Here is a 26,045-nt window from a genome sequence, read left to right on the forward strand (position 1 = left end):
CTACTTCAATGCGTGTGAGTGTGGAGGTGATACTCCCAGAAAGATGAACTGGAGGAAGGACTAAACATATGCTGGAGACATCCATATGTTATGGGGTTTAGAAGTCACTCTCCTGCCTAAAGGGCTCCCCTGCCAGGCCTGCAGGTAATTTCCCAGGTGAAATTCACTTTCAAAGAAAAGTCCCTTTGGATTAAAGCCCACCATCTAAGAAGTGAGCTTCTGTTCAAAAACATGCAACTAGACTTGGTGGCCTGATAGGCTGATATCAGATTATCTGCAGTCTACAAAGCAGCAGACGTCTCACTACACAGGTGACATGACTTTCCATCTTTCTTAAGGGACAAATGCTTGGCCAACCTTTGGCTCAGAGAAGACATGTATCTCATAAAGATGATTCTGTCTCATTTCACAGGTCATATTTCAGAGGAGAAACTTAAAAAGTGAAGAGGAAAAAAAGTCAAAGTTGGTTAAAAATTCCTTATGTCAGTTCTCTCCCAAACCTAAAAAAAGAATCAGAAAGAAACACAAGCCTGTTTTTACAAAAAAACCCTCACTCCTTCCCCCCATCAACTATACTAGACAGTATAAAATTTCTGGACCAGGTAGATATTAGGAATCTTCTACATTTTGGTATCCATAATCCTTCATAACAAGAAGCGTATAATTTTTTTCAGCCTGTTCTAATAAACACTAAAAATTTGGTTAAAAAAACAAAATCTATTCTGAAACATGTCTGAAAACACATACTTGCAAAAGAAAAACATCATGCCAAGCTGCGGAATGGCAGACATCCTTTCTTCATGACAAGATGGTATCAAACAGATTTTCCGTTAGTGTCACCAGAGTACCGCAGTCCCTAGGCATTTTGCTTAATGTGTCCCATGAGTTGCCTTTCATGATGTTTACCAATCCCTTTGTTTATAAATTCTGCCAGCTGCAAGCATGACCCTAGATGCCTGAACTTTTCCTGGTTAAAATAATACAACCACTGAGGTCACTTGTGAAGCACTAGTAAGAGTTAGCCCTTATGTTACCTAAACAGCCATAAACAGGAGAGAGACTTTGGGGCTCCTTTTACATAGGAAAGGAAAATCTTTTTAAAGAGCTGGAGCAGATGTATTCTGAGCACGTGGGTTCTCTGGCATTCTTCCTGTAGCTCCATATCAAATTTGAAATGTCGTTAAATCACAGGTTTACACTTAAGCTTGCTTATCTCTCGTAATGGACTTGGACACATATCAAAGAACTTGCCCATGGGCACTTATCAGTCCCTGACAGGCATGAGGCTTAGGAGTTCAACATAGTACTTCATTGCTCACTTGTTTAGAAACTCAGATGTAGTGTATCAGCCAGTATTTGGATAAGGGCTCCAATTACCTATGATCCTAGGTAATCCTATATTGCTCCAGGGTTGCCTGGTTATAAACTACAGCTTTAAAATACTCTTATGATGGATAATTCACAGCCATGGGCTACAGGTCTGTCTCTATATCTATAAATAAAATATATGAATACCCTTCAACTGGTTTGGAGAATGGGGAGGTTTCTCTCTTTAATTTTTTCATTAATCGATGGCTTTGAATGGATATTACCTCAGTTGATATTTCCAAACATTATAAAAGGGTATCAGTATCAAAGGTAGACAGGGAAAAATAAGTGTCCCTTCCCACTGACCCCCTCTTCAGAAGTAACCATCATTATGAGTTTCTTATACTTCCTTCTGGAGATATTACATGAACATACAAGCTTATGTGTGTATGTATGTGTGTGGATGTGCCTGTACGGGCACCTGTGTGCGATTCCCCCTTCTTTTTTTTTTTTTTTTACATTTGAGTACCTGTCTTTATTAGGAAAATTATAAGTCCATATACATCTTTTCATTGATATGACTTCAAAGTAGAAATTGTTGTTTCTCAAAAGGAGTTGTGACTCGTTAAAAAAAAAAAAAAAAGCACACTGCATATAGAAAGCTGCCTTCTTCTGGACCATTTTCACATTATGTGGGAGATGCAATTTAAACAATACAAAATACAGTATTTATCACTGAACCCATCACTGCTCAGAGACTGAGAGTCCAGCAAGGTTGCAGAATAACAGCCTATGGGATTTTTCAACATGGCAATGTCAGTGGTCTCCTTAGGGGACTTGAAGGTTTCCAGGGAACATTTCCCAGGGATGGGAAATTTCCCAGGGAATATGTGTAGAGGGATCAGGATCCCACAATTCTCATCCAGCTACAAAAGGATGCACCACCTGGGAAAGGTGATGAATTCCCAGTCCTCCTTCTTTTTAAGAACAAATAGTGGCAAGTTTTTACATTGTTCTGACACTGCTTGTTTTCCTTAACAATATATCCTGCAGACTGCTCACTCCATCAGCCCATGAAGAGATGCCCTCTTGTTCTTTTTAATGGCTACATCATATACCATTGCAGAGGTGGATCTTATTCAACTAGATCTTTACCAATGAACACGCAGGTTGTTTCCTATCTTTTGCCTTCTAATCAGACAGAATCTCTGAGCTGGAATGGGAGAGAAGGGGCACTGTATAAATACTGACATTTTGTCCTACTTACTACCATCCTTCTTTTAAAACACACTGATGTCTAAACAACATGGAGAGACTATTTGGAAGAAATGGACGTCAGCCTTCCTGCTGCTACACACAGAAAGATAAACCCTCTCCTCTCTTCTAGAGCTAACGACTGGTTTCCAAAGCTGAGGAAGTTTTGGCGTTGCCCTTGAGCAGCAGCTGAATCCTGGTAAGAGGAGCTACTGGCTTTGCCAGAACCCAATTCATCCTGTTGGGCAGACCAGCCTGGGCACCCAGGCAAACTCCATCAAACAAAAATTCTCTGTAAGGTAAACCTCTTAGGTTAGGGAGCCTAGTGCGGAATCTAGGTCACAGTCGCCCCTCCTTTCCACATAGCATCATGCAGGACTCTCATTCTGGTGGGGCTCAAATTTAGTACTCACACAGGCCTTGGACCAAAAAAAATCCCTAAACAGCAAGGTGGTGAAAAAGTCTCTGGAGCTGGACTGCCTGGACTTTGGGCAAGTTACTTAACTTTTCCAAGGCTCAGTTTACTCTCTGTAAAATGGGAAAGTAATACCTACCTCAGAGGGTAACTGTGAGGATTAAATAAAATAACGCATAGGTAAGTTGCTGAGCAAAGTGCCTGAACTTCATAAGGGCTCCAGAAAATGTTAACTACTATTAATAAAACAATCCAAAGCCACTTCTTTTTTTTCTGAGAAACATCTTGACCTCACCTTAAAAATAGATCTGTGGTGAATTTTGGCCTTGGGGTGATGTTCTGGTCTCCTGACTCCTCTCTCTCCAGGCCCCATGTTTCTTACACACCCCGCAGAATGGCTTGAGCACACAGTATCTTCGCCTCCTTGTTTGTGTTCAAGCATTTCCAATTGCCTACAAAGTCTCCCATCTTCACATGGGTAGCTTTTACTCACTTCCCAAGACACAGCCCACAGGGTGAGGCTAAGTGTCCCTCCTCTGGATCCCACCGTGTCCTGAGCCCACCTCCCTCACAGCACCGTCAAGCCGTCTAAAAGGGACCTGGGAGTAGGTCTTTGTAGGAACTGAACCCTAAATTCCTGGCACCCAGCTCAATGTTAGCACGCCATAGCTACCTGGTAACTGCTTGCTGAATTCAAACGAACCCCATGGTGACAAGGATTCCAGTCGGCCTGCTTCATTTCCTCAATAAAACATAATCTATGCTTCTGGTATATTCTTTCAATCAACAACACAGGTATCTGCACTTCAGGTGTCTATACTCTTAAAAACCTCAATTTAGAGTCACCTGTCAAAAGCAGGGCTGAGGTGACAGAGGACAGCCTTCCTCTAAGAGAGCTCCTGCTTTCTACCTGCCATCCCCGTAACCAGGCAAGTGACCAGAAAACCACACATTTTGTTGAGATTGTTCTCCTCCCTGCAGCATGGTAAAAACGACCTTTCAATACTTCAGTTTAGCATTTTACTCTATAATTAGTCAGAACCAATAGGAGAAACAGCTGTATCTAGAGAGCCTGACTTATTTTTTGCATAAAACTGCTAGGAAAGATGTGGTCTATTGCCCTATTCCAAGTCATTAATGCAGAGACTCATATGACAAATTAATATCAGAACTTGCAACTCTTGCTGAACGGTCATGCTTTGCTTGAAGAGAAAACTGAATTATACATTCCGTCATGTTTTTCCCTTCTTCGTCATAGCTGCTAGGTAGCTCAGGGCCCTTTGATGGTGAATAACCCTCTTCTTCTCTGAGCCTTTGTTAAGCTGCTATTCTTTATTCTCAGTTTACTCTACTGCGTCCGTATTTTGAGAAAGAGCAATGAGCCTTACGTTTTTGTTTGGTTATCAGCAATGCTTGGAGGGCAGGTGTCACCAGATACCTGGCACATGGAACACATTTGCCTGCACTGTTACCCAACTGTGCTCTAAACGCACAAACACCATACAGAACTTGTTGGCACACAAAGGCTTGAAGTAAAAAACAAATGCCTGCACTTGGTAAAGGCTTACGAGTCGTGAAAAGCTGTCCTAGTTTTAGCTGGCAACAGGAGCCAACTGTGTATGTAACGGCTGCTGCACAGATTTCTGAAATGGATACGATGCCCAAGCTGTAAAGCCCTCCTTTGATAAGTGTACTGAAATCACTCCAGCCCTTAGGGGCACAGTTGTACCTTCCAAGCAATAAAAGGAAGGAAAGGGAAAAAACGAAGAGGAAGTTCAATCCCCAAATCGCAAACCTAAGAGCAAACTGGAACTGCAATCAGTATGTTCCGGGATTGTGCCGACGCCAGAGATGAAGGGTGGACTTGCAAACATCCTGCTGTCCCCTCTTCATTTTGGAGAGAAGTGTAAGCGACAAACAGATGGTCAGCTTTTGAGGGACAGTTTTTAGTTTTGTTTTTAATGGCAGAAAACGAACAAATGAAAGGAAATCTCATGAGTATGAAAAAACACTGCTTACCTGACATTAGAAGGTTATGGAATGCTTAAGGAGAGATTAGCACCTCTGCCAACATACTTGCAGTCTAAAGAGTTGGCTGTAGAAAGCTGGAAACTTTAGAAGGATGCGTGCTCTAAAACTGCATCCCCTTCCCCTTCCTTCCTTGTGATGGGAGAAAACGGCCACTGTCTTCCAAGGATGGGCTGTATCAGTCTTATCTCTGAGTATCTGTCAAAGCTCCAGATCTCAAGTGTGGCTCATGTCCAGGCTACAAACCACGGGCAGGAATGAAGGACTGGTCCTCAAGACGATGGAAGACTTGTTGGCCTGGGGGCTTATACAGGCCTCTGTTCACATTCTGGTTCTGCTTCCTCCCAGCTCTGTGATCTTTGGGATATCACTTCATCTACCTGAAACCCAGTTTCCCCATCTGTAAAACGGGGATGTTGGTGGTGTTTGTTTACCTCGCTGGGTTGTAAGGAAGATTAGATAATGCATGTAAAATCCTGAGACTAGTGTCTGGCAACAGTAGACAGCCATTAAACATTCACCCTTTTTCCTCCCTGGAATCCCCCATTTTCATCCTTTATATTCTCTGTCCTTTGTTACAGCTTATCCCACCTCCTTCCTGTTCTCCTCTCCCTCCCTCCTTCTCTTAAACTTTGGCCGGACCTCTTTTTTCAGGCACTCATTCACTGCTACTTATTCTCCTACATACTTCTTAGCTCCCCTAACTTGCCCAGCACCTGAACTTTAGTGATATAGGGAATGGAGGGTGAGAAAGGGAGAACCAGTGATGGGGATGCTGCAGTCTATCTCTTTTCTAGCCCAGCCTTAGAAGTCTGTCTTCACCCAACCACCTCTAACAGAGCAATCAAGCATAGAGGTTGGTTGGGGGTGGGGAATACTGGAATCCGACTACCCGGGTTCAAATCCCACTTACCCTCAGGTAAGTTAGGTAACCTCTCTGTCCTCTTTCCTCACATGTAAAATTGCAGTGATAATCCCTCATGCATTATGATGATGCTATAAATAAACACGTCAAGTACCTGGTACACCCGTGCTTACTGAATGTTAGCTACCATCATTGTCACCACCATCATCCTATATTTTATGGAGACTTCACCTCCCCTCATAATATTTTCAACCCTTGAGAGCAAAATTTGTGCTGAGGCCCTAGAGAATCAAACTAAGGTGGAATTTTCCAGCAGCTCTATGTGATCCTGGCAGAAGAGTCGGCTCTTATCCACTCTCGTAGGCTTTGGACAACATCACCACAAGTTGGAGACTGGCGCATAGCTCAGTGAGTCGGCTGTTGGCTGCCCTGCCGTTTCTGGCAGGGCACCAGAAGATGCCACCACCCAGTGGCCTGAGGAGCTCCCAGAGCTGCTGAGCCCGAGGATACACTGTCCCCGTGTGTTCACGGCTCTCACAGAAGAGCAGGGGCCAGTGCTTTGAGGTTCCCTTTCCTCCGGTTAATCACATGCTAGATGCACTCCTCCGCACACTGTCATTAACACTAATGGAGGCCGGGCCCTGGCACACCAGTGTCTGCCACGCGTCCTCTAATGATCTGTAATGGGCACTGATAATGAAACCTTTTCCCAGAAATTTGTTTTTTAAGTGAATCAACTTTGTCCAGAGCTAAGTAATAAAGATGACATTTTCTTCATTTTTTAAAACCAAAAACTATGCTATTCTGGAAGGAGCCAGTTAACTAGGACTAAAATAAGAAACTCTGCAACAACCATTTGGACTCAAAAAAGGGACATTTTCAGAGAACATATGAGGAACTATTGGGAACAATAAAAAGCAGTACAGATTTGCCTTCTGGCATGTAAAGGCACCAGATCCTTCACTAAATCCATGTCAGAAAGACCTGCAGAGTCGACATTTATGGTCTGGGCTGCCTCTCCTCTGGGCACCACCCCTTCTCCATTCTCACAGTCCATGTGCTCTGAGTGTCCATCCACCTCCTTCCACCCAGACAAGGAGGAACAGGTGACGCAGGCCCAGCCCAGCAGAGCATCACACCCTCTGGCCACAGATGCTGGGTAAGGGATTAGAGAAGTGATTCAGTTTGGACCGAGAAGAATCAGGCCCAAAGGACTGCTCACACTTTTAGGGAAGAATCAGGCCCAAAGGACTGTTCAAACTTTTAGTGAAGACTGTTCAAACTGTTCTCTTCTCCCAGAGCTGGAGTTTTAAGGAAGTCAGTCCAGCTGGTGGCAATCATCTTACAATCAAAAGGAAAATGCTTACCTAAGAGAAGAGTCAACATAGAGGAAAACTGAGCTGAGAGATGGCAAGAGCTGAGTCCCAATGGCAAGATGGCAAGACCTGAGTGCCTGGATCCATGCATTCCTGAAGCAGATTTTCCTGTGCTTATTGATTATGTAGGCGAACCAGTAAGTTGCATTTCAGCCTAAGGTAGCTGGGCTGAGTTTTCTGTTACTTGTATCAAGAATCCTGATGGGTAAATTTTCTCAAGCTGACACACACGGTCTTGAATATAATGACTGCCTATTCACTGAAAAGACGTCCTACTAGGGAAGTTTATACTAGTGCTCAATTTCCAGAAACATGTGAGGAGGACAGGAATAGTCAGCTCTTAGGAGAGCTGAGAAAGGCGCTGGATTGCGAGAAATGCAAACACTCCAAAAGCAAAGGCTGGACAGTAACTTCTACAGTGCATGGTGCTTTGTGACAATGTGTCAGCTAGAGTTGAACAGCGGGGATGCAGTTTCCGTCATTCACTTATAATTTGAGAAAGAGAATGGATGTTACTGATCCGAATGAAAATAAATACCAGGCTCACTTTAGTAGGTTTAGCACAGTAACTGAAGGCTAAACATAGCAACTCTGTCTAAGGAGTAAAAATAAGCAGGAATTTTCTGTAAGGCTATGTGATCCCTATTTATATTCTCTCCTTATTAAGCCCACTAAGACTCTGGCCTGCCCCAATTCTCTCCGAGCTGCTTTCCCCATTCTGAGCTCAGAGCTACTCTCTTTGAGCTATCGCCTAACTCCAAGGTAAGCAGCTCTTGCTGAAAGCTAAAGGTGTCAGGATTTGTCTGATGTGTTTGGTGCTGGACTATAACACAGACAAGAAGAATACAGCTTATTTTCAGACCTGTTTTGTTCAGTTTTTACAACAGAAAACTCAGAGCAAAAAAGCAGCAGCGGAATGTTGTAGGGTCTTGTGTGACATTTAGAAATGAAAACAGGCCTTTTGTGGAAAAAAATTTGGCCTAAAAAAATAAAGAAGAGTTCCAGATGGTGAGGTCTATTTGACTGTGAAGCAAAAGTGGGATGAAAGTAGGGAACATCTCAGGCAAGTCAATTACACAAGATAAATCGATAGAAGATGTTCCACTGGGATCCAGCTACCATAGAGTTCTGGAATGGGAAGACAACATTACTAGGCTTTCCCAGCTGTAGCACCTAAAGAAGTAAAGAACCATATTGACATAAGAAACAAAACAACAGTAATATTATAGATGAAAAGCGTATGTTCAGACAGAGTCAATTACGAGCAGCTCCCCACATATGCCTGGTATGTTCCTGCCTCTGAGCCTTTCCCTACTGTCCCCCTTGCTCAGAACACCCCTGGTCCCTTCTGTCTAAAACCAACCCATCTTTCAAGACCCAGGTTCAAGTGCCAATCTGATCACCAAGGCTTCCTTGATCGTCCTAGCTCAAAGTCATCTCTCCTGTTGGGGAATTCCAGCGGCACCTCATCCTGCAGCATCTAGACCATCTGAGTCTTGTTTTACAGTAACTGTATATTTTATATATCAATAATATATATGATTATATAGAATGACTATATATTCTATTTTTTCTTTTAACATCTTTGAAGTCACCATGCTGTCCTTTATATCCCTAGGATTTAATTTATAAGTGGAAGTTTGTACCTTTTGACCCCCTTCACCCATTATATATATATATTTATATATTTATATATGTAGATAAACTAAATTAATATATATTTATATATGTTATCTATTGCTGGGATCTCTCACTTTAAGGGCACTATCCCCATCTAGCTCATCTTTAACATTATGTGTTTACATATTGAGGACATTCAGTAAATACCATTGAATGGCTGAGGAATACTTTGGTTGCAGAGGACTGAAACACCGTGAACTAGAGGAAGGAAAACGGGGCACAGGAAGCCACCTCTCTATCTTTTGTTTCTCTATGCACATTGGAATGACAGCAACTGGACTCTCTCCTTGTGGGGGAACATGGCTTCTCACCATTCTAGGGGGTAAAATAGATTCTTAACCCAGTTCCAGTTAAAATAATCCCCATGAAAATATTAGGGTTGGCCTGGCTCGGTCATGTACCCCTACCCCCCATTTCCCCATATTACTACCAGAATTGTGGTGCAAAATCTCTATCAGTGAGGAACGAGGTTTCCCACCAAGTAACTCTACAAAGAAATCAAATTTAATTATTTAAGCACCCATGTTTTTATTATAACCAGTGGACATCTTTCTAAGATACAGCACACGTATTTTCTACTTTCAAAACCAGAATATATCAAGCGGAGTTTACTTTATTGAGGAATCAGGATTATAAATGTCAACTACTGTCTTGTGCTGTCATACAGTTGTGACCCAAGGGACTGCTGGGTATGAAGGGTGACCTGCTCTTTATCCAGACCTCCGTATTACTACCATCTTTACATATTTTTTTCTCCTAAGTTCTCTGTACCTTGCCTCATCAGTAATTATTAAGTTTTGTTCTGTGAATGAAGAGAGTGAAGTGTTATATTCCAAAATACTGGAGAATGGGACATCTTGGAGTCAAGTTTGTTACAACTGTGTGCAAAATAAGGTATACATGTTGGGCAGGGCAACCTTAGAACCTGCTCTCCCCTCTGTTCCTGCTGAAAAGTTCTGTCACCCAGCCCCTGTGGCCACAGATGACTAAACTGCAGAAGCAGCTAGCTGCCTCGGGGTCTCCGCTCCAGAGGCTGGCCACCAGCCAAGGACAGGGCCCGGCACAAAGCTGGACTCAGTCAGCCGGTCTCACTCTCAGGAAATCGGGCTGGGAATCAGAGAATTAGGTAGAAGCAGAAGATGAAATTCTGTGAAGAGGGAAGCTATGGGGTACCACCGGAGCCACGGAAATCCAAAGCTGTGGACGCAGAAGCCACGAGGGGGAAGAAGATGCACACACAGAATAAGCCGGGTGTGAGCATCAAGCAGGAGCAGCTGGACGCCACAAGGGCCAACACACCTGGCAGCTGAAGGGTGGTGATGTGGAGCAAAAACTGCCACCCGACTTCGTTTTGGTCCCGGCCTTCCTCCAAGTGGCTCTACCTCCCTGTAGCCCCAGCTCTTTCCAGCCTTGCCTGGGTTCCTGACCTGTGTTTCTGCCCATCATACTCCCTTAGTCCCCTCAAGTGACCCGAGGGTAGCCAACCAGGCTAGAAACCAGGTGAAGGTGTGGGCCCTTCCAGCTATTCAGAGTGCTCTGGTGCTCGCTGTCAGGTGTGCACTGGGACTGGTCTAGAGGGGGAGGGGCTGTGATACTCTGTAACTCAGATATGCTGGATCCCTTCTCACCCCGTGCCCACCAGGAAGCAAGATGCAGCACCTCAGTACAACCACCCAAAGACACTTCATGTCCTCAACTATTGTTAAAATGACAACTGTGACATTCATCAGGGCAGGTAACTTTTACTGAGCACTTATAACGTGCTAAAAGCCACACTTAGTGCTTTATGTGAACTATTTCATTTAATTCTCAGAACAACCGTATGAGGTAGACACTATTATTACTCCTATCAAACAGATGAGGCTTACAGACGTCAAGTAACTTCTTCATGGCAACACAGCTCATAGGCAGTAAAGTCAGGACATGAACTCAAGCCTGTCCCAGAGCCTACGCTCTTAACACTGTGACAGCCTGAATAATGAAAACCTGACTTGTACCGAGGACTTCGTGAGATGACACGGAAGAGGGGTCACATCACACACCACTTATGAGAAACTCGTAACATTTCCTTTGAGATAGTTCTGTTCCCCCAAAGCTGCCCACCCAACTGACAACGCCCTCATCTCTCTTCCCTCGTCTCTCCCCAGTCTCCAAAACTCTCAACCTGGACGCCCCACTCAACAAAGCCAAAGCCTGCCCTGAGGAGTCCTGACCCCACTTCCAGATTTGCAAAGACGCACACTCCAGTCGCTCAGCTACCCTATGGAGCAAAGGGAGCCCCGCGGTGAAGCACGGGAATGCAATCGGGAAAGGATCACATTCTCTCCATAGAAAAGGGAATGTCCTTAGAGGTGGTGAAACACAGAGCAACTCATCTGAGCAGAGACAACATCTTCTTTCTCTTCTTTACTATAAATCCTTTTTTTTTTTAAAGATTTATTATTTCTTTATTTTTGGCTGCGTCGGGTCTTAGCTGCGGCACGCGGATCTTCGTTGAGGCATGGGGGCTCCTCGTTGCGGTGCATGGACTTCTCTTTAGTTGTGGTGTGCGGTTTTTCTCTTCTCTAGTTGTGGCACGCAGGCTCCAGGGCATGTGGGCTCTCTAGTTGAGGCGCACGAGCTCAGTAGTTGTGGCATGCGGGCTTAGTTGCCCCGTGGCATGTGGGATCTTAGTTCCCCGACCAGTGATCGAACTGGCGTCCCCTGTATCGCATGGCGGATTCTTTACCACTGGACCACCAGGGAAGTCTCCTTTACTACAAATTCTTGTATTTCTCGATGAACCTGGAGTAAAGCTAAGCCTGAGGCTGCGGCAGGACACATCCAGGGTTCTGCTGGAAATCGCACTGCTCTCCTGTTTTGGGGGTCCCGCATACTGATTACATATTCATATTCTAGAGGAGGGTCTTGGGTTTCTGCTGAACATTTTGAACACAGAGACCCAATTCTTCCCGAGTGGTGCCAAGTTCAGTGGGTTACACGGTGAGCTTGCTTGTACTAGGTGCACCAAAAGTGAGGAATAAGGAGGGAAGCCGGCTCGGACTGCGTTTCACCAGGAGCATTCAGGTCACTGCTGACAGAGCTCTCTATGGCCCGATTCAGAGCAAGCTGTATTCAAAGTATCAACTCAGCTCAGGTTCTATTAAGCCTCCCTTTGTATCACCACTGGAATTGGTTACTGAACCACACCTTGAAAAGGATAAACTCCAGTAGTTGACATTTGTGGAAGTGGAAGAAAGGCCTGGAAAAATCAGCTGACTTTGCAAAGAAAAATACTGCAAGAAGAGTTTCTTTCTTTGCAGTGATGAATCAGGGTGCTTGCTTGTGGACATATCACCTAATTGGCTCACGCTGAAATTAAAGGCAGAATTAATAACTGGCTTGTGAGGCAGAGGGAATTTAACGTAGAATTTCCTTTGAGACAAAGAACCAGAAAAAAGAGCCCTCGTCCTCCATAGAGATTTAGGTGTTGCATGAAACTTTACTAGCAAAACTTCTCTTGGCCCACAGCAAGGCATAGTCTCTTTTTACTTATTTTTCCTGGCTACTCTGATACAGCGTTTAAAGAACTAGTAATTCTCAAGAACTTTCCTTTTCCATATAAGGTCAGAAAACAATCCTTCGAAGTATGAATTAAATTTCAATTTAACAGTATATTTGGTGTAGGGCTTTACACAAGAAATTGTTACAGGTTTTTGCAACAAGTATTAGTAAACTGCTAGTTTTGGGGGAAGAAGAAAAGTACAATTGTCCTAATGAGAAATCCTCTTGTTAGGTGTGGAAAAAATTTTTAAAGTGTAACATATTCAAACAATCAAATTCCAACTTTTCATTCCTTTCAATATTTTTTTCTCTCTACATCATTCTTATGCTCCAAATTTAAAATTCTGAGGCATCTAAAATGTTAGATCCATAGTGGAAAAAAACAAAACAAAACAATTGGGAATGGTACCATTTTCTTTCATAAGCCCAGTGCTTGAAAGTAGGCAGAGTCTGAGAGGTAGAAAGTCTCCCAGGTAACAGAATAAAAAGGTTGGGTCATAAAACCAGAACTCCTCCCCCGCTCTCAGTAAACTGGACCAAGGCAGACAAGGAAGTTACAAACTTAAAGCAGATCTAGAAGAGATTATTGGAAACCCTGCCTATACAACGTAAATTGCAAAGGCACTTCATTCAACCATAAATATTTTTGAATGAATGACCAGACCACTCACTTATGACTTAAAATCTGTCTCTCACTGGCAGCAATGTTCCCCTCATGTCCGTAGATCTGATTTCCCCCATGTGGACTGTCAGAGATTTGAGGGGAGAGTGTTGTTCAGTCTCTTTCCTAGTGCCTGGAACGGTGCCTTAAACAGAAGGTATTTGTTATGTGTTTGCTGGCTGCCTGGGAAGGGACTGTCCATCAGATCTGGCTGATTCTGGAGGCTGATGTTGGTGGGGTCTCCAGGCGCAGGTAGGCTACACTGGCAAATATTCAACTGGTGGCGCCGTACTCTAAGAGGACACATAAAGCAGAGCGAAGTCTCTGTCCCTGAGATTTAAGAAATGGTAGAAGCTCGAGCAAAAGCAGTCAGTGGGGTTCCTCCGCTAATAATTATTTAAATTGCAGCCTTCACCTGGGACAGTGCTGGGTCTAACTGCTGTCTGCGATGATCACCTTGGCTCTGTCGGTCACTAACACGTGGACCTTGTCTCTACTGGATTAGTGTGTCCGGGAGTCCCATGATTCCACTTCTTAATTCTTGATCTTCTGCCAGTTTATTTTCACTGTGACAATTGAGCATCGTAAGTACCCCCACAGGATGACTGAGGGCATATTTCCTCTAATTCCACTTTCACACAAAGGGTCAAGAGAAGAATGGGAAAGAGGATGTGTGTGTGTGAGGGGGTGGGGGGCTGTTTCTCCCCCAGAGGAAGCAGGGAGTTACATGGCGCTCCTACTACCACGTCTGTGTTGTAAGGTAAGGTGTATGGAAGCTAGGGGAGGTGAGGGTGTAGGCTTCCTCCAAGACAGAGTTGAAGCCAACACACTTATTTGAAGATCAGAAATCTCTGCTGTGCTCCAGCTTTGGATTTCCCAACTTGCAAGCAGTACTCTTCAAGTCTAAATGCTGAAGTTAGTGGGCTCCCACTCAGTGAGGTCTGACTTGATACGCCGACAGCCTTGGCAATTTCCTTCTCCCATCCCATCCTGGGTGCCGCTATCCTTAAATTCTAATCTGCCCATTTTACCTGCTTAAATCGTCTAAGGTTCTGAGTACAGTAGTGAACAAGACAGACAGAACAGGGCTTTCCAACTTGCTCAAAACCCAAGATGATTTCTCTCCTACGTCACTGCTTTAGTCACCAAAAAACTAAACAAAACACCTATTTTTAGTGTGTCTGATCCCAAACAGTATCGCTTCCTCTACTCTTACAATAGAAGCTTAAAAGAATGATAAAATTACTAAATTGTTCCTTTTTCATTAGCAGGAAGCATGTGATCTTACTATCCAGAAGGTGGGGAATGGATAGTGACGAACACAGGTGATTTAGGCCATGTGTCTGAGGTTACCAGAGCAACTGCTAATTATTATGGAGTAACTCTAGTAGCTCCATAAAGGTCAGGAGTTAAGGTTTTTCCATTATATATTCTGCTTTAAAATAGGGCTTTTAAAGGAAATTGGGTAGATGGCAGATGGAGAATGACAGATGAAGATCAGGTGAAAGAACTATATATAGCTCAAGAAAATTGAACTACTTAAATTTCACAATGTTGGTTGAGAGGATGGGAGAGGAGCTCATGAGTAGCTAGCTGACTTTCTTGTTTCCTAAGTTAGGGCTTCCTAATTTAATAAGAAATCTGAAATCAGTCCAGACGTAGAGGTCTAACTGGATCCACTCTACTTAGCTCCCTGAGACAGATTTCCTCTGCTGTCCTACAAGAGTTACCATTTGCTAAACTGACCTGGAGTCCTGGACAGACCAGCTTGGAGTGGAGGAGTCACCTGGCCACTGAATGAATGATTCAAATAGCACTAACTTCATTTAAAACATACCAAAAGCATCACCTTTCTGTAGGACCCTTATTCTTCAATCAAATAGCAGGCATCTCACTCAGATCATTAGTTACTGAGGATACAACAAATGTTAAAGGTTAAAAAAGAGAATTGTTTCTCACAAAGATGTACTCCACAAATTTAAGAGAATAAATAAAAGAATGTCAATTTCAAAAATGAGTAAATCTACTTTATTTTTTTTCTTTTCTTTTTTTTTTGTGGTACGCGGGCCTCTCACTGCTGTGGCCTCTCCCGTTAAGGAGCACAGGCTCCGGACGCGCAGGCTCAGCGGCCATGGCTCATGGGCCCAGCCGCTCCCCAGCACGAGGGATCTTCCCGGACCGGGGCACAAACCCGCGTCCCCTGCGTCAGCAGGCGAACTCTCAACCACGGCACCACCAGGGAAGCCCCGAGATCGCTATTCTTTTGAAGGATCTCTGCCATAATAATACCATCCATTATGAGAAATACATTTTCCCCCTCAAAAGTAGAGTATTTTAGAATAGCATTTCCTAAACAGTGGGATCCTGTTTTAAGAGGCTGAAGAGAAGCACTGTAAAACCATCTTCTGCAGTCAAATACATTTAGGAAATGCAGCATAAGACATGCCCCTTGGGAGATTCACAACGGACATATTAAAGGCACAGAAGTCCTCTTGTCAAGAATCGGTTGAACTTTGTCCCACTCCATTCTTTCCACCTGTCTCCCATTCCTGCCTCAGTTTGGGGAATGCTGACCCAGAAGTCTCACATCTTTTGTACATGCTGATGCTGACCCACCACTTTCAGTGTCACATACCCTGAGATCTCTTCTTCCATCAATGCAAGGGTCTTGACTTTCTCGTGTTACTCACATAGTATGTGCTCAATAAAAATACCTATTGGCTTGATTAGTTGATGTACTCACCCTCTCTTGATTTACGACCAAAAGGCAAGCATTTGCAAAGCAGCTGGCTGGCTTCCTTGGTGAGCTGTAAAGTATAGCACTGGTGAGCTAACTGGGTTCCCCTGAGGGCCAAGGGCAGGGTGCTCTTAAGCTCCACTACTGTTATCACTGCAGGGACAAAGTGCCAGCGATGACACACGCTTGGCCCTGAGTGCTTTACATTGAGGTATATCCAGATGTTTTTCTTGTGGAAGTCTATCAGCCTAACGCATTATGACCACGGTTCTCAGACTTGAGCATGTGTCAGAATGACCTGCAGGGCTTGTTAGAACACAGATTGCTGGGCTCCTCCTCCAGAGTTGTTGACCCAATAAGTCTGGGTGGGGCCTGAGAACATGCATTTCTAATGAGCTCCCAGGTGACACCAATGATGCTGGTCACAGGGCCACACTCTGGCAAACACCGTGCTGAGCTAAGACCCTGCCCTGGAAGAGCAGCATGCAGAGACCAAAGCAGACTACAGTACATGGTTTTCTATATTCTTAATGCAGAGAAGGCATTAAAAATAAGACCCCAAGGCTGTTTCCAACTAGAAATGTGTTCCTAGCTAAGGACGCATCTGCTTTCCAGACTGACTAAGAAGGTTTAAAAAGCAGTACTTGAACTCAAATATGATTTTAATTTACCCAATTTAGGATCTGGATCAACCAATAAGATTCCTCCAAATTATATACACAGGGAGGGAGACAGACAATCTCAGATCTAACCCAAAGCGAGAAAAACAGCCTTTCAGAGTTCCTTCCAAGTCCACTTACAGGCATAATAGTGCTGAAAGCCATGCAAAATCGTAAGCCTATTTCCTTCCCTAAAGACACTACCAAAAACTGGAGATTTAAAATGCCTGACACCTACTTACACATATAAAATGCAGCTAAATCCAGAATGAAATTCGTTCGTTCATATGTTTAATTAAACCCCAAGGCTTCAGCATCTACTCCATGTCATGGCAAATGGGGGAACTGTTTAAGATTATTTGGTAAGATTAATTAGTGTACAGAAGAAAATGCAGACCCTTTATATGATTTTAGCTCATAAAGGGGGGAAGAAAACAATCTGTGTGAAGGAAAACATCGTTCCATTTGTGACTTCCACTCTGCTGGAAAACGGGGATGCTGGCTGAGCACTGGAATGATGGCCAGTCCCCGCCTCCTCCCATACCCCCTCTGCTGACACGCTGGAGCGATCCAAGCCCACGGACAGCCCTGGTGCTTGGGAAAGAAATCCTGCTGGGTCACAAAGTGTGAGGCCTGCCTCGATCGATTTTTCTGTGAAAAAAAGAACCGCTAATAACCAAACACATTTATCCAATAAAAATCGGATGGGTCACCAGGCAGGAATCTCCACCCTCAACCAAGGGAAGCCAGCTGGGCTCCTGACTGGCCCGGAAGATCTTGGCTGGGGAATGGGAAAAGCTGACAGGAGGCCTCTCAGGAAACAAGAATGTGGGTCATGTCAGTGACGAATCTCTGAAAATGTCAAGGGAAGCTGGCCTGGTACTTGGAAGAGCTGTGGCTATGGTGGCCCCAGGAGCCTGAGATGTAAGAGGGAAGGTTCTGGGCTTGTCCAAGAGACAACCACGACCAAGCAGGCTGGAGCCACCGTGGGGGTGGTGAGGAGTAATAAGAAAAGGCACATGACTCCTTGTGAAAATCATTACGCTTTCGAGCTATTTTTCGAGGTGGGGAATGCCACCAAATTTTCAGGCAAAACTGTCTCGAGAGACCTTTTCTGCTTGGAGGTAGGTAAGAAATGGTATCCTCAATCTAACAGGAAAGATCCTCTTCCCACAGCAAACTGACTCAACCACAGAGGAAAACTTCCTCTTTCAAATCCCTGCATCCCAAAGAATGACAAAACAAAGATCACTGGAGCAAAATCATAGCTGCCTGTTTGGGTGTAACTCTCTTGGCATAAAATAGCACTTAGATGGTAAAATTACTTTTAAAAATATGCCATTAGTTATCAGTTGTCTAATGCCTTTTATTCCTTTAGTGATTCATTTGGTCCCAATAAATAACAGCTAGGCATGCAGCTTATCAGGTACCCCATGGGATGTGGAGGTTCCCACATGTCTCAGGAACAGGCTTGCCTACCCCAGCTGGTCTAGGTTTAAGGTGGGGCAGAACCTGACTCTACAGTAGAAGTCCCCTTCTTTTCACTGATACTCAAAGACTGACCTGACAGAGAGCTCCAGGCTACCAAGATAGTAAGCCTGTGTGGAGAGGAGCAGAACAGCCTGGGACATCTCTCTGCACCCGAAAAATACACACCAGGGTTGACAGAATAGAGGGAGAGAACGGATGGTGTGGAAGAGGGCCTCTGAGTCATTACCGGTAACTGCCATTCACAGTGCTGTACATGTAAATGATATGACAAAAGGTGATCTCACTTAACTGTCACAACACATTTTTGTGGAGGGTATGATGACCCCATTTTACAGATGAAGAAACTGAGGCAGAAAGTCCTAAAGTAACTTGCCTCCTTCCCCTCCAAATCTGTACCTCCTTTACTCTATGTTGGTTTTCTCCACAGAACTTCTCAACATTTGATATTTGAGATACTGATGTTACCTTACTAGAATATAAAATCAATGAGCGCAGAAATTCTAATCTTTCTATCACTCTATCTTCAGCACTCAGAATAACACCTGGCCCACAGTCAGTGTTCACCAATATTTGTTGAGTGAATTTTGACTGAATAAGCAAAACAGAAGTAAAGTTTTAGAGATCTCTCTCCAGGCAAGCTTTCCCCAGGTTTCAGATGAGAGCCGCTGAATCAAATGCAGCAGGAGCCAACAGTGCTTCAGAGAAACAACTCTGCCTGGAAGCAGGCCTTGTTTATCCTCTGAATTCCAGGCACTGTTCTCTTGCCGCCTCTCACTGGCCACTAAAACCAGAGAGGACGGTTGACTCTGGCAGAATTTGAAGGCGTCTGGCATGCACACATCTTTTAGGTAACCAGAAATAACTTGGAAACGCATGTGTGTGTGTGTGTTAAGCGGAAAGGATGAGAAAAAATTAGTTTTATTGATGGGGCTACTGGGCAGTGAGTTATTTTTTAGGGGTGGGGACCACTTAGGCAGAGAGAACTCCAAGGCTGGGTTCCTCCATTGCTGGAATCATCCTCTGCTCTCCTGGCCTTCTTTCAATCCTAACCAGCCCCTCCATCCCTACCCCAGCGGTCTGAAAAACGCCTTCCCCTGGCCGGTTTTAATTTGGGGGAATTACTGCAGTATCTCAAGTCCCTAGGGGGATGTCCCCTGACTACTTTCTCAGCATTTGTTTACTTCCTCCTTAAAAATCACTGTCTCCCAGAAAAGCGATGGCACGAGGCCATCTCTGTTGGTCACTGGGAGAGGAGAGAGAGACTTATTTCTGCAGTCCTTTGTAAGCACCCAGTGAATGACCTCCGTTCTTAGAGACAGGTCAGCCCCACTCCTTCCAGCACCGGCAGCGGGCATTGGGCACGTTCAGGGGCATGTTCAGGGCCAAGGAAGAGCACCAGCCAGTTGATGTTGGTGCCAGGATTAAAACCTAGGGCTTCCTGCTTTCCATGCCTCAGCCATCAGCTATGGGTTTTGTTTTGTTTCTGAACTTCTTAGAATCTCATTTATGAGTCATTTTCTTTCAAAGAAGATTCTGAAAATGGAAAGGCTAATCTCCACATGCCACTATGCTACAGTGAGAATCTTCCATACCTGACCCAGGCAGCCCAGTGCCATCCCAAGGAAGTTGCCCATGACTCTGACTTGTGTTAGTTAACTATTGCTGAAAAAACTGGCCTAAATTCAGGGGCTTAAAACAACCACAATGTATTCTTTTTCATGAATCTGTGGGGGTAACTGGGCAGCTTTTCTGTTGGTCTTTCCTGGACTCATTCATGTGGCTGCATTAGCTGACGGTGGCCTGGGCACTGGGCTTGGCTGGGACAGCGGGCTTCCTCTCTCTAACAGTCCTTCATCCTCAAGGAGGCTCGGCTGTACTTTTTACACGGCGGCTGGGTTCCAAGAGGAGATGGGAGGCTGCAAGGCCTTGTGGCCTGGGCTTGGAAGTCATATAATGATCAAATCAAGTCAGAGGGTAAAGGCCGGCCTAGATTCAAGGACTCCACCTCTTAATGGGAGGGGCTGCAAAGATTCTTTGGCCGTATTTAATTTATCACAGGCCTTGGAGACAGAAAAGAGAGAAGATAGTGACTAAAGAGTATCATCTGTTACCAAGCAACGTATGAATTTAGTGTGGCCAAATCTTATAACTTTTCAGAAGAAGCTGGAAATCTAGATTAAAAAAAAATTTACTAATAGACTACTTTTTAGAGCAGTTTTAGGTTTACAGAAAAATGGCTCAAAATAACTTAGAGTTTTCATATAACTCTCCCCTTTCCCTAAGTTTCCCCTATTATTAACACCTTTCATTAGTGTGGTACGTTTATTGCCACTGATGAACCAATACTGATACATTATTATTATTGCTATTATTATTAACTAAAGTCCACAGTTTACATTAGGATTCACTCTTTCTTTTCTATGGGTTTTGACAAATGCATAATGTCTTGCATTATGCATTTAGTAATATCTACTATTAGGATATCATACAGAAGAGTATCACTGTCCTAAAAATGCCCTGTGTCCTTCCTGCCCACTAATCTTTTTACTGATTCTATAGTTTTTCCTTTTCCAGAATGTCATATAGTTGGTATCATACCATACTGCAGTCTTTTCAGAGTGGCTTTTTTCTCTTAGCAGTATGCGTTTATGGTTCATCCATGTCTTTTCATGACTTGATAGCTCACTTCCTTATATCACCAAATAATATTCCATTGTCTGGACGTGCCACAGTTTGGTTATCCATTCACCTGCTGAAGAACAACCTGGTTGCTTCCACGTTTGGGCAATTATGAATAGGCAGGATTTTGTGGGCCTAAGCTTTCAACTCATTTGGGTAAACACCTAAGAGCGTGATCGCTTGATCGTTTTTTTTTTTTTTTTTCGGTACGTGGGCCTCTCACTGCTGTGGCCTCTCCGGTTGCGGAGCACAGGTTCCGGACGCGCAGGCTCAGCGGCCATGGCTCACGGGCCCAGCCGCTCCGTGGCATGTGGGATACTCCCGGACCGGGGCACGAACCCGTGTCCCCTGCATCAGCAGGCGGACTCCCAACCACTGCGCCACCAGGGAAGCCCCTTTGCTCAGCTTTTAACTGCGTGGTTTGTTTACTTACTGTTGAATTTTAAGAGCTCTTTATATATTTAGTATACTGGTCCTTTGTCAGATATGTGTTTTGCAAATACTTTTTCCTAGTCTGTGGCTTGGCTTTTCATTCTCTTAATAATGTCGTTCCCAGAGTAGAAGCTTTTAGCCTAAATGAAGTCCAACTTACCAATTTTTTCTTTCATGGATTATGCTTTTGGTGTTTCTTTAAACAGTCATTGCCAAACCCAAAGACACCTAGATTTTCTATGTTGTCTTCTAGAAATTTTATAGTTTTGCATTTTACATTTAGGTCTATGGTCCATTTTGAGTTAATTTTTGTGAATGCTGTAAGGTCTGTGTCTAAATTCATTATTTTGTGTGTGTGTGTGTGTGTCTAGTGGTTCCAGCATGAAATCTGGATTTTTGTGTGAAGTGACCTGATCTTAATGGTTTGTTCAATCTTTTTTTTTTTTTGGTGGTCGTGGTGGGGGAAGAACTAAGTTCCCCCTCCCCCAACACACACATCTGTAGACTGTTTTTCTCCATCCTGGATTATCTCTGCCTCTCTCATCCCCTTACCTGAAATGCTCTTCATCCACCCATATCATCTTACCCAGTGCCCACCTCACATTTCATCTACGCCACTTTTCCCGACACTGACTGGTTTGTGTACCTAACAGATACCCAGTTAAGAGCTGTTGAACTCTAAATGCACTTCTGAGCTCTAAGCCCCATTTAGCACTGCCATTTACCACCATTTTTCCTCCTCAGCCAGAGTGTAAACTCCCGGGGAGGCCAGGAATCCTCTTTTTCTCCTTTACCCCAGGTAGCTCAGCAGAGGTCTGAGCATAAACCAGGTCAGCACTATTTGCTGACCATTTTAGATGAGCTAAACTTTGGTCTCGGCTCACCAAGTGTCCTTTGATCTTTAGGAGAGACAGCAACCTCAAGAGGTCCAGCTGAGGACCTGCCAAAGATAGGCTCCCTGCAGCCTTGCCCTGGCAGGCCTGAAATGGTGGCATCTCAGATTCTGATGCCTGATTTAGCATTATGTCCACACAAACAAGAGGACCTTCATCTCCTTGGACAATTAGAAAAGATTTACAAAGGAGACAGCAAAATGTGGCCTCCAGAGTACGAAGGGACGCTGAGTCACAAACAAGTTTCTTTCATTATGATTGTTATGTGGTCAGAAGGATCATTCCAGTCATTATGAAAACAATGAAAAACAAATGAATGAAATAAAAAGAACACACAGTTTTCTGGTGACTGGTTTCCCCACGCTGTGCCTAATTTACAGTCAAGGTAATGGTAATCCCCCACCCCTCGACCTGGTCTTGTGTTTTCATCTGCGTCATTAAGTGTCCCCATTCAAGGAGCTCTGTGCACCTCCAAGTGAACAATGACGGAAGGAATGAAAGGGTCCAGGACCGAGGCTGAGACCCAAGTGGTCTCGGCTGGTTGCAACTGAGTCCCAGCACCATGGCAGAGGGTGCCTCAGAATTCACTGACTCAGGGAAGTACTGTGGCTTCCGCTTGCCGGGATGACCTCTCATCCATCTGTCGGTGGTCCAATCCCAGGCCAGGCCAATCCCAGGCAGAATAAATCTGGCAGGCACAAACTGGGCAACAACATCTCCTGGCCCTGGGTTTCAGAAATGGGTGGAGAACCAGCTGCAGAGTGTTTAGGGCTGCTGGCATGGCCCTCATCAGGTCCGTAGCAAACGCTGGTGTCAGCACTGCTTCCACCTCAAGAGCAGCCCTCCTGGAGCTCAAGACTTCCAGGTATCAGTTAGCTATTCACTGGGCTTGGAAGACAACAGTCTTGCGGGAAACACACCCACATTCCTACCTCCCATCCTCCACCAGAGGCAAACAAGTGGACTGTTCCTGGCCTCATCCTCCCTTCCTTGGGAAAGCCCCCCAAACATACACCAGGTAGGGATGCATCTGGCGTGAAGCAGGCAAAGTGACCCCCAGTGTTTTATGTAAAACAAATCACATCTAGATAACTGAAAAATAAAAAATCCCAAGCCCCCTCCTCCATGACCTGTTTAAAAGACCAAACCCCCCATTTCCACATAGCTGCCAAAGTAGCCTCTTTGGACACACTGTACTCAATGGTGACTTGGGGGGCTCCCAGCCCCCAGCAGCTGAAAACAAAGATTAAAGACCACTAGTTGGTGCCGCCGGCTAAAATCAGGGAGTCTTAAGCAACCTGGGCTAGAAATTCAACCTTGCTCATTCTGAGCAACAAATAACTCCAGCAACTGCAAGGAAAACGGCTCCAGGAGTACCCTAGAGAGCCATCCATCAAGGAAGGGAGGCTCCACAGGCAAGTCTGGCCACGGAGAACCAGAGAGGACTCACTGCCCACAAGCTGAACAAGTTAAATTATTTTGAGCATTTGAGGCTAGTTCTTGGTAAAAAAAAAAAAAACACATCATCTACCTGATAACAGGTAATTACATTTCTTGAATATCAAGGTAGGACTTAAAGCTGCCAACAATGAAAAAGAGACCTGATTTTCTCAATGTACAATTCCATCTTACACTGTTGCTGCATTTTCTAAGTGCCTCATATCCATTTTAGAGTCATTTTTCCTTCCAAACCTTAATATCCCTCAGTCCCTTCTAAGGCAAAAATTGTTAGACCCATTTTGCAGATCTGTAACTATGTTGGCAAGATAGAATGGCGGAGCGCGATCATGCAACCACAGCAGGGAGAGGGGCAGGAAAAGGTTCTGACATCCTGGGGCCTCACCAAGAGAAACAACTGTCCTGAAGGCAATTTGTGGCTGAACCTCAAACTATTTTCACCAGAGAAAGGCAAAGTCAACTCTGTCCTTCCTGAGTCTTATACAACTGTGGCTGGAGAGTCCAGCTGTTTTGTCATGGCCTCACATTCTTTATGCAAAGGCTCTAGTGGACAAGATTTATGGGGTGGTCCGAAGAAGCAGGCTAAGTAATGTGGGATGTAACCACAAAAGAGAACTTTCTGGCCCAAGCAGAGTAGATCTAGTTTCCGTGGAGGGTTGGACAACCAGCCTCAAAACTGCCTGTCTCAGCTGTGGGTGCTCGACACCCAAGAATGAAGCAACAGAGGTTCTTCTCCTTTAGAGAATTTGCTCTGTGATCACGGTCATGCTAAGTTTTGAGGAGTTGAAGACTCACAGAGCACCTGGGAGCTATTTTCTCTGGAAGTGGACACAGAGATAGCACTGAACATACTCAACATAATCAGGGAGAAGGGAAACTGTGACAACACAAATGAGTGAAGCAGACTTAGCTACAAATCTACTGAGCTACTACAGTGCCCGGATGTTTGTAAAACTAAAAGAAATTGCTTTTCATGCCCAGCAGCCAGCACAGGCAATGAGCCGTCACCAAAGCCATCTCAGCAGGTAAATCAAACATCACCAAGGCCAAGAAGCGGTATGTTAAGAATAATGATTCCCCTTTGAGATGATGACGCTTAAAAAATCCAAAACAAACTTAGCCAAGCTTCCAAGTTGAGGGAGAAGGTTTAAATCAGGTTCATGGGACAATACTCAAAGTCAGATGGGGCCAGACAGCACATTCTGGGCAGAATGGCTGAGCAAGGGCTCCCTGTGGCCAGCAGCCCGACGTCATACTTACAGTGAGTTGGGCCGGGTGGGTTTGAGCACATCCAGGTCTGGGTCACTGGAGTTCATGTTGGGCTGTAAGCTGCTGCTAGAATTAAGGATGCTGTTTGCGTTTGATGAGACGACAGATTCCAAACTGGAGTCGATGAGGCTGTTTCTCTGTTCCTCTGGGGGAAGAAAAAGCCACAAACTCCGTATTAATATTATTCCATAGGGAGAGTCTGCTCCTACCTATACCAAAGTTTACAAATAAAGAGATTAGATGGAGCTCTCTGGTGCCAATGAAGCTACGAAAAGGACATAGGAAAGGATAAGAATTACAAGTGGGAAAGGAAGAGCCCAAGAGTAACAGGTGACTTGAAACTTTAGAGCAAAACTCCGTCCTCCACTTAACAGGACACATCTCCCTTGACAGACGGGACACATCTCCCTTGACAGACGGGACACATCTCCCTTGACAGACGGGACACATCTCCCTTGACAGGACACATCTCCCCTTTCATATGACCAGCCTTTTCCTAAGAGTGGCCCCACCACCGCACCACAAATTGTGTCTTCTTTGGACTGGCAGATGGTCAGAACAGAGAGAGCCTTCAAAGCCCCCTTACAATCAATCATATCCTCTTGGTTTGGTGACATTCACCCTTTATTCTAAAACTCCTGCCCCCAGCACGGTCTTACTTGCCTAAGCCATGTCCTACCTTTGACCCTATAGTACCATGCCATAAAATATCTACTCTTTGGACATCCACTTCCTTATGGCTCTGCAGTCTAAACCCCTGACCACTCCCCAGATAGACTCTTCTGGGTTGCTTCTAGCTCCAAGTATTTGATGTTGAGCTTCCAGTTAATTCTTTGATCAATAGATCTGTAAGGACTACAGAGTAGTCTGCATATACAAAACTGAGTCCATGTTCCAAGCAGTCACATTAGTGCTTGGAGAATATTACCAAGTCAGAAGGGAGAAAACCTGAGTTCCCACCACTGACTGGCTGTACGGAGTCAGGGAATATTCCTTGACTCTCTGTTTCTTGGTTAATGCAGCTATAAAATAGGGAGCATGAGAAATGCCTTACACAGCTCGGGGAGCTGTCATGAGGATCAAGTGGGATCACAGGCAAGAATGCGTTTTGTAAACTTCAGAACCTTGCTCAAAGAAAAGAACTTTCTGTTTCTTCACATCTTTAAAAACTTGGAACCATGCACTGAAGAAAACATTTTGGGGATTATTTAGCCAAATGGCATGGGCACCACTGCTGCAGCAAAACATTAGAGACATACAATGTCATGCTTGTTCCACATTCCTTACAGATACACCA

At 44.5% G+C, this 26,045-nt stretch overlaps 1 protein-coding gene across 6 annotated transcripts in view; it reads right to left on the minus strand.

Moving 5' to 3' along the window:
- ARHGAP26 (Rho GTPase activating protein 26) overlaps positions 1–26,045 on the minus strand; it is a 488,078-nt gene that overhangs the window by 48,376 nt on the left and 413,657 nt on the right. For all 6 annotated transcript variants that reach the window (XR_004477116.2, XM_033406543.2, XM_033406546.2 and 3 more), the window contains one exon: positions 24,740–24,893. Coding sequence is in view for 5 of the 6 variants with exons in the window: in XM_033406543.2 (XP_033262434.1) it covers positions 24,740–24,893 (154 nt within the window). In the remaining variant the exon portion in view is untranslated. The remainder of the gene's footprint in view (positions 1–24,739; positions 24,894–26,045) is intronic.

Source organism: Orcinus orca, chromosome 3, assembly GCF_937001465.1.
Source record: "Orcinus orca chromosome 3, mOrcOrc1.1, whole genome shotgun sequence".
Lineage (NCBI taxonomy): Eukaryota > Metazoa > Chordata > Mammalia > Artiodactyla > Delphinidae > Orcinus > Orcinus orca.